At 51.7% G+C, this 9,139-nt stretch overlaps 2 protein-coding genes across 2 annotated transcripts in view; one reads left to right on the top strand and one right to left on the bottom strand.

Annotated features, from left to right (window-relative positions):
- Positions 1-553: 553 nt before the first annotated feature.
- On the top strand, positions 554-1,660 carry LOC122389668 (5'-nucleotidase domain-containing protein 1-like). Its single transcript, XM_043381899.1, has one exon. The coding sequence runs from the start codon at positions 554-556 to the stop codon at positions 1,658-1,660; it is 1,107 nt and encodes a 368-aa protein (XP_043237834.1).
- Positions 1,661-7,211: 5,551 nt separating this feature from the next.
- The window catches only part of LOC122389665 (mucin-19-like), a 39,031-nt gene continuing 37,103 nt past the window's right edge, over positions 7,212-9,139 (bottom strand). Inside the window, exon 15 of the mRNA XM_043381895.1 lies at positions 7,212-8,816. Coding sequence (XP_043237830.1) covers positions 8,703-8,816 — 114 coding nt within the window. The 3' untranslated portion in view covers positions 7,212-8,702. The remainder of the gene's footprint in view (positions 8,817-9,139) is intronic.

Genomic DNA, 9,139 nt, shown 5'->3' with positions numbered 1-9,139 from the left:
TGTCCACTGTTTCAGTTGTCACTGGTTCAGTTGTTTAATAGTTCAGTTGTTTACTGGTTCAATTGTTACTGGTTCAGTTGTCATGGAATCAGTTTCTTACTATCATTGCCCCAATATGAAAATTTTAGCTACATGATCAATGGTGTCTCAGAATATAACTAGATTAAGTTGTGGATATAATATGTGATTGGCTGGCATCATGCCATCACGCTAATATCCTCCCCTGCCCTGGCAGGCTGGCAACATTTCAGTGATGATCTGCAGTCTCTCTGGAGCCCTGCGGGGACTCAGACACAGTCTCTCTCCGCTGGTGCAGTCCCTCCGTCGGCCGGCGCACACCAGCGCCTATCACTGGCTGAGTGGCAACGGCAACAGCTATGGCGGACAGTCGCGGTGGCAGTACACACCCGATGGAACCGTGTTTCACTCACCGGGAAGCAGGCCCTCCTCACAAGCCGTCAGCGATACGCACTTTGACTTCTCTCCATACCAGTGCGTTGGCTTCGACCTGGACAACACGTTATGTCAGTACCGCGTACGGCCCCTCATGGAAATGGCCTACTCGCAGTGTCTGGTGCCACATCTCATCGAACGATTCGAGTTCCCCGGAGACGTGTTTCTCGACATGGATGACGGCTCGGGGCTGTGCGCGCGGGGTATCGTCCTGGACGCGCCGCGCGGTAACCTGCTGAAGCTGCGTCATGACGGTGCTGTTCTGCGCGCCACACACGGCTCGCGGCCCCTGACTCGGGAGGAGGTGATTGATGCGTACGGCACCCACAGCGCGCCGTCGGCTGCGCGAGACCTGGCACTCTCGGTGACTGATCCGCCGTGCGGTCGGCTGCGCACCTTCCGGGACTTCTTCGACGCGCCGGCGGTGCTGGCGGCAGCCTCACTGGTAGATGCTGTGGATGCCGGCCGACTGCCGGGCGCGGACTACGCCACCGTCTGTGCTGCCGCTCAGTCCGGACTGCGCCACATGTACGACCGGGAGAAGTTCGCACAGGATCAGGACGGCTTCTTCAGCCGCCTGCGGGCGGACACGACGGCCATCGCGCACCCATGCAGTCCGGCCGTGCTGGAACTGCTGCGGCAGCTGCGGCGAGACGGCAAACTGCTGTTCCTCGTCACCTCGTCGCACGTCGACTACGCCCGGCACATGGCCGAGCTGGCGCTCGGCGCCGACTGGTTCCAGTTCTTCGACGTGGTCGTCACATACGCATGCAAGCCTCGGTTCTTCACAGGTCGTGCGCCGTTCCTGTCGGTCGACTCATACGATCGTGAGGGTGCCGTGGTATCGGCCGAAGCGCTCCGCCCGGGCCGTGTGTACTCACAGGGCAGTTGGGCCGACCTGTACTCGTTCCTACGGCGAGAAACCGCCACCGAACACCCGATGTGCGTGTACATCGGCGACAACCTGGCGTACGACGTACACCCAACGCGGGTGTACACGCGCAGTCACGCGCTGGCTGTGTGTGAGGAACTTGAAGCGGAGCACGGCGTACGCTGCTCTAGCGGCCAGCCGACCTCACTGCGACACTCTACCGTCTGGGGATCCATGCTGCGGGAGGGGGAGCACGACACGCTCTGGGGCGCAGTGGTGCGCCGTGCGCGCGCCTGTGTGCCCCGGCTGGACTACCTGGCCTCCAGACCGGACTGAGCACCCGGAGAGAGGTGGGAGGTTGAGTGGAGATAATGTCAAACCAGAATGTTATGTTAAGTGTGTGCACGAAGAACGTGGTAGCCGTTGTTCACTGTGCGCACTGTGGCGCAAAGTGATTTGCTTGGTCTTCCTTGTCGCTAATGGAGCTATTGCGTGGAAAGGGGAAGCTTTCAGCTCGCTGTACTACGAAGTGATGAAGATGTTCTTGTTCCTGTCCTGTGTTGAGTTTATGCTACATCTCCCGAGCGTTTTCACTGGCTGTATTTGACTGTTCAGTGTTCAATGTGCATTTCGTAGGTCTGTTTTATCTTAATCTTGTTCCTACTTTTAAGTTAGATACGATCGATATCGATAAATATCGATACGATATTTTATCGGTTTCATGATACTAGTGTTGAAAGCAGCGGTCTCTTGCAATATTTTCCGTTTTATTTTACTACTGTAAGGTGATCTTAATTCTTATAGCACAAGACGATTATAATAATTTTACTTTGGAGACTCCGTAGTCCGGTGTCATGCCTGCGCTCATATGCTTGCGCTCGAGCATCGCATCGACGATAACGACTAGCGACTTTTCGTAGTTGCGATCTTGGCCATAAGACCAGGCTCTGCTGTGTGCGGATTTCAAACTTGCGGACTCAGTTATGTCATTCATTTATCTTGTACTTTGTAGCGGTCCATATTTTAAGTCGTACTTACGTGCAATGCAGTGGTAAGTGATATTATTAGAATAAGGCTGGAGACTTCCACACGCGGGTAAGTCGCGTGTAAGTGGTTTGCGGGTAAGTTGGCGTTTATCTCGCGTTTAAGTCGGCGGGTAACTTTGCCCGGAGACTTCCATCTGCGGGTAAATAGTTTGTTCGCTAAGTTAGCGACCGAACTTACACGCGAGCCACCCCATGTATTAAGTTCGCGGGTATCTTTTCGGTGGTGCTTTTTTTGGTCCTTAGGGGGTTTTAAAAGTTTATTTCTGTGCAAATTTTAAGTGCAAGTGATAGACAATAGTGCAATCATCTAGTTCAGGCTTTTTCAGCCAGTTCGGCCTAGCCGTTCGGCTGCTAAGATTAGACGAATTTGAGGTCACCTTTTCATAGTACTGAGGCCAGTTTTACCAACAGAAAAATAGCCGCCTGGCGGAATTTTTCGCCTAAAGGCCGATTCACATACGGATCGAGAGCGGTAAAGCCCTATCCGCTTACGTGCTTATCGCGTTTCCACTCCGTATGTGAAACGGTCTTTAGGCAAAAAATTCTGCCAGGCGGCTATTTTTCTGTTGGTTAAACTGGCCTCTGTGCTTGTTGAGGGGTTACAAATTACGTATTTCATCACTGCAAGCATCCAGATGTTTTCAACAAGTCATACATGAGTAATCAGAGCAATATTTGAGTTGACAGAATTGAGGATGTAGGACTCAAATTTTCAAATACGGAGGTATTAGTCTATTTCCATCGCACCTATCTCCTTGCCACCAGCTGCTATTTCGTAATCTTCGGGATAGTGAGATGGGATTCGTATCGCATCCGAAATAATGAGATCGTCGAGCCAGCCGGCTAGTGTCGGGCCCCTGTCGTCGCACTTCGCGTTACGTGTCAGTGGGGCGAGGACCAGCTCAGTGGAAGCAATACGAGTGTCCGGTCAACAACCATGGACAGGAAGAAGAGGAGCAGAAATTTCAGTAGTAGAGACATGCATTTGTTAGCCGATGTCATGAAGACTGAAGTAAAAGTCATCAAAAATAAGCGACACGATGGAAGGAGTAATGAAGAACGAAAACGGTCTTGGAAGAACATTGTTACAGCCTGTAATGCAAGGTCAGAAGAAAAATGGGACTAGAAACAGCTGACACAGCTCTGGAGAGATATGAAAAGGACGGCCAAAAAGAACCATTAGCGGTTTAAACGGCAGCAAATGGGCACTGGTGGTGGACCGGATCCTGCGCCGTTGGAACGTCAGCCACCCCCGCGACACGCACATATTAAACTGATGACTGATCACTCGGTGATAATCGTCCTTTGTGTGGCATTGCATTGGACACCGACGACGCCTCACCGGTGAAGTGACGGGGCGGGGGTGAGGACGGGGGGTGACGGAGACGAACCGACGAGGGCAGACGAGTAATCTGAGATACGGCTGTTGCAAGATCATGCAGTAGACTGGCGGTCGGCCATACAGAGTGAAATAACACAAGGCGATTAGCATTACTGATGCTGATTGGCACGGCTTCAAACGCTGTTCTGGTTAGGTTAATGCATCACCACATCCCATTGTTACGGCTGTACTCATTGCATGTGCAAAAACGCTGATTGGGGGCCACCGGTCCCATAAATAACGGAATTTCGCACTTGTTCATTGGACCAGCTGATCGCCGCATCCCGATCAGCTGATCGGGAAGCCCTTTAAACTGGCGTGTAAGTCGGCATTTAAATATTTACACGCGTGTAGCTACCCACCAGTTAACCGCGGATGGAAGTCCCCGGGTAAAAGTTGGTGGGCAGCTACACGCGTGTAAGGAAGTTAGCCACCAAAATAAACGCGAGTTAACCGCAAACTGGAAGTCTCCAGCCTAAGTGACCGAATTTTAACAGCGTATTCAACGTTTCATGGTGCCTGGATGTCATTTGCGGTTCCTCTTAGTACCTATGACTTATGAGTGGGGTGGTTTGATTTCGTTTGTCATATAAGTACTCTTGAGGCGAGCGTGAGTGTGGGATTGTTTTTTTTTTTTTCGTAACGAAAGTTTGTCTGTTGGCGTGCTTGCAAAGTTAATTATGAGAAAGACTGCGACTGGCAATAAATTGTAGCTTCATGCCTTACACTACGATGAATGGCTATTCCGTGCGAACACACAAAAGACATGTTTTCGGAGTGTGCCCACAGGTTAATGCTAATCGGTCGCCAAGCTACGAAATCTTGTGCTTTTGCAATCAAGTCGTCTCAGGGCGGAAGGCGTGCTTGCTGTTAGTTTCCTACACATGTGTAATGTGCATCGGTGTGATAAGACGGGCGATGACATACATATTATAGACTGCTCACTAAGAAACCAGCCAGTGATCACTAAAGGCACAATATGCGTAGTATATTATGCTTTGCATGTACGGTACTCTTCTGGATTTTAACTCGTGTAATGTTAATGAATAAATTGTCTATACGACACACGAACAAGTTTTTATCGCTGGCGTGCAACTTTGTCGAATATGCCTGCGTCTGTGCATGTATCGGTGCTTCGTACGCTCCAATGGCATTCCGTCTAGACATTTCTGTCAACATTGGAAGGCCACAGAACTCGCCAGGCTGTATGTGGATTGTGCCTTGTGGAATGATGCCACTGGCGTACAGTTGTATGCCTATGGTGCTCGCCATGGATAAGTGATGTCCTCATCCTTCTCATTTTGATTTGTTACACCTGGGCCAGTTACATATCGTCCAATCACCCGCATTTTTTGTACTATTTGCTCATTTTTAGCAAATGAAAATGAGCAAATAGTTAACGAGAAATGTACGGCCAAGGGCGCACATTCTACTCGTCTACATCGTTCGGATGTGATATGTCGAAAAGCTTATGGTCATGTAGCACTCGCCCTGATTTCTTGAGCGTGCGCGCTGCAACCCCTCGGCATGCACTTCCCTCCAAACTAAAGAGCGCCGTGTCCTTAGCTTGTATTTGGAACGCGTTTCCTGCACCACGGAGTTGGAGTTTTATTTAGACGGGTTATCACCGGTCATCAGCCCGGAACGCGGTTCCCGAGCGAAGGCACTGCACGCACTGGCCGGACGAAGGCACTGCGTATATGTGGTACACTGGCGTGAAGCCGAGCCCGAACATAGGCTGTGTTACGAAACACTGCTGAAGTACTGTAACCGCACTTGCACAGGCACAGAACGTGCGCTGCATTGTGCACAGCTCTGGTGGTCCAGGCAGCACCGCTTGCATGCTATTACGGATGCTAACCCGATTACCTTATCCTTCTATCAGACTGTCCTTTCCCCAACCCCGTTAGCTTAGCCATCTGCCGGTTTCTGGCGCTACCGCAGACAAACCATCGATATGCAACCTTCTGAAAAAGGTTCAGGCGTAACCACTACCCACAGATCTGTGCATATTTCTACCCACCACCTCGTTACCCCGTTATAAAAGCTTAGCCTACCCTGTAACATGTCCTTCCCCACCTGCTTGGTTGAATGCGAGTGCGACTGCTACTACCTACATGATCCGATTGTTCCCTGTGCCCTTATGCACAACCCGAAACGATGAACATCGGAAACTAACCTAAAAGAATCGAGGAACGACGTGAATAGAAGACCTTCCCACTTACAGCTAGCGTTAGTAGCAGTGAGAGGATGCAACCAACAAACATACGGTACCTTGGCCTACAAACCCAACCATCCCGTCACAATGAACAGGTGTTAGTAACAGGCCGACCATAAGTCATTAACTTTCACCACTGCTTCCTCATGCGTAACATCAGGACCACCGTCTACCGTACGGCCTCGCTACGACATCCAAACGTCGCTGGCAGCGAAGTTTGGCGGATGAGTAGCTGAGCCACCCGGGGGCGGATTTTGAGCCTCCCAGGGTCGTGCCAGGGCCGCACGGGGGTCGGGCCAAGGCCGGGCCTCGAGGCCGTCGGACGTTGGCTGCCCCACCGCAGAGGCGCGCTGGCAGCGGCCGACTCCCCCGAAACGTACCGAGGTCACTTCGGGCGGGCCAAATGGCCGGCGCTCAATGTCCTCCAATCAGTGTGAGGTAATGTTACCACCACCACTCTAGATGGAGTACTCTAGCATGGTAAATCAGTTATTTACCAAGTCTTTGAAACGTGTGTAACCGTTTCAACCCCCACGAATGGTGGTCCCACAGTCGCAAGAAATGCTCTCCGAGCGACTGGGATCGGGTGTCAGAGCATGTCATTATTGAACACCCGGTCCTTTAGGGTGTTCAATAATGTTCGCCACTGCACCCGTGGGGAAGGGAATGCTACAAGCTGTATTTTCAGCTTGAGTCTAATCCACAATCGTGGAACTTCCGATACGATCCATATTTGGAGGCCTGTCCTGAACGGACGATCCAAAACCTCAGCGACATGCACTAAGTGTCTCGTCCGTCTCCCTCGCCATTGCAGGGATAAGAGGGAACAGTGAATCGTTCAGGGAGTTGGGTCCACCATGAAGTGGCATATCCTCCCATCCCGAGGGATTCAACCATCCCGGCGACCCATGCCATGCTATCAGAACATGCAGGGCACGCATGGTTATTCCCGGACGAAGCGGCCGAGGCAAAGGGAATTAGAGCCTGTACTTTAGCGATGGCATCCCATGCGGTCAAGACACCGTAGGTGACCATCCCGGTGCAGCTTTGCCTATCCTTGTGGATTAGGCACACGGGTTATGGCCTCCAGGCCATGGTGCCCGTTTACAGGGTCCCAGGCAACCCCAAACGGCGATTGTCTCCCTCAGGATGAAGCCCTATCGTACACCTATCAAACCGGTCTGGTTTGGGCCGATTGGCTAGCCATCACACTGCTCGCATTGGCAGATAACACACACGAAATCGGGGCACCAATGTATTTCAGAGATGCAAAATGCATCAACTGAATGGCCCTCGTCATGAAAAAGGTTCTCTCGAGATTTCGGCATTGTCAGCGATCACCAGCACAATCGGCCCAACTTTTGTGCACCGGGGCCTTCCATCGAGCAACAATCGCAGAGCACACACAAAATGCCACTACACGATCAACACACACAATCGCAAGTAAAAAACGACAACTACAACGCAAATCATGTCCTTGGCTAATATCACAGCGGCTGTGCAAGAACCGACTTCCTGGCACTGGCGCATGATCATCGAGTCGGGGTCACGGCACCACCGAACGGCTGACTAGTAAACCAACACCGTTTACCGTGCAAGGCTGAGCGTTCGCTCGAAATTTGAACCGGCACGTCTGCTGATGTGCCGGCAATGAGGCATGTGTGAAAATTGGTGGCACGTGCAGCAATCGCTGCCAACAGCGGACCCGTCTCTGTCTGCAGCCAGTGGGGAGCGGTCTTTGCACGCCCTTGAGCACCTCAACATAGCGGTAATATCTCGACAAGGCTGGGTAAGTCACTACGACCGCAGCCTACACGGCAAGAGCTTATTGCCGACTAGGTAACCACCCAGCGCGTCTTCCGACATCATGGCACATGAAATAAATACACTACAGTACGCGATTGACATTTCTCCGCGACACTGACACTTCAGCACGAACACCAGTAGCAAAAGCACGGTACAAAACGGCAGCCAGCAGCGGCCCAATCACAGCACCAGCGCTGAGCATTATAACAACAGAAATACCCTCACATTGTTCCTGGCTTTGTGCACATCTCGATCAGTCGGCTGCCGAGGCCGTCCGACCCTCCGCCAGCAGCAGTGGGGTGCTCAATGTTCCATTCAGCTCAGCTTCTCTGGACGGCAGTTCCGTCGCCTTTCAGAAGAGCTGTTTGTGTGAGACCTACAGACACTGCTGCTGCCGCGGGGTTGGTCGGAACGGCGCTCGGATCAAGCCACGACTGGGCGCTCCTGACTATCACGTCTGTTATTTTCAACACAATATAACTCGCAGTTTGCGACAGAACAGCGGTGGGCGATGCTGCCACCGGGAGTAGCACCTGCAGTACAGCCAGCACGACTGGACCCGACTGCTCGGTGGGGTTTGTGTGCGGTTGTGGCTTCGAGTTCCTCATCTTCGTACGTTGTTCATGCCCGTTCAGATCCTGATCAGATCACCGATTTCAGAGGCGTCAGTTTCTCATCAGTTTGGAAGAGCAAAGGTTGTTCCTTACGACAGGTAGTGTTAAGTTCCGTCCGCTTAGCAAGACGACGGAAGCTCCGGTTGAAAAGTAAGAGACATTCCTGGAAGCTGCTACCAAGTATCGGCCGCCGCTACTGAAGCCACCGAGACGAGGAGACGGCAGAAGTATTTTGTGGAGCCGCTGCAGCAGAGGAAGACACTGAGAGGAAGGCACCGATGACATCCGGGCTCCGAGTGGACCCCCGAGTTACTCAGGCCACCGTCTGCTTGTCCAGGATGGCGCGCCAGTCTGGGATCAGCTTCTGAAGATTGTCTTCAAATACATTCTCCAGTCGCCTCAAATGCTTGTGTACAGGCGGCTCTTTCTGAGAGTGGGATAGCAAGAAAACGTCAGTCTTTAGATAGATACGCAGCGACATGAACCCGAGTGGGATAAATCGGGCAGGTGAACAAAACAAAGCTTCTGAACGATGCCAAATACTTATAATAGACTAGGTATAGTTTTGCTCGGCGTGTTATTACGCCGCAAAATAGGCGTTGTTACGAGTCTTTCTCATGCTTCTGTTGAAGGCCCACTCACAAAACAATGTCCTAACAGCATGATTAGTTACGAATTAAAACCCTTTCCTAAATATCAGCCCTTGTTATATGTTAACAATGACAACCCGATACCTTAACACTTCAAAAG

This window comes from Amphibalanus amphitrite, unplaced genomic scaffold (genome assembly GCF_019059575.1).
Source record: "Amphibalanus amphitrite isolate SeventyFive unplaced genomic scaffold, NRLGWU_Aamphi_draft 000367F_arrow, whole genome shotgun sequence".
NCBI lineage: Eukaryota > Metazoa > Arthropoda > Thecostraca > Balanomorpha > Balanidae > Amphibalanus > Amphibalanus amphitrite.
Note: the sequence above shows the minus strand (reverse complement) of the source record. Positions and strands in the feature narration are given on the sequence as shown.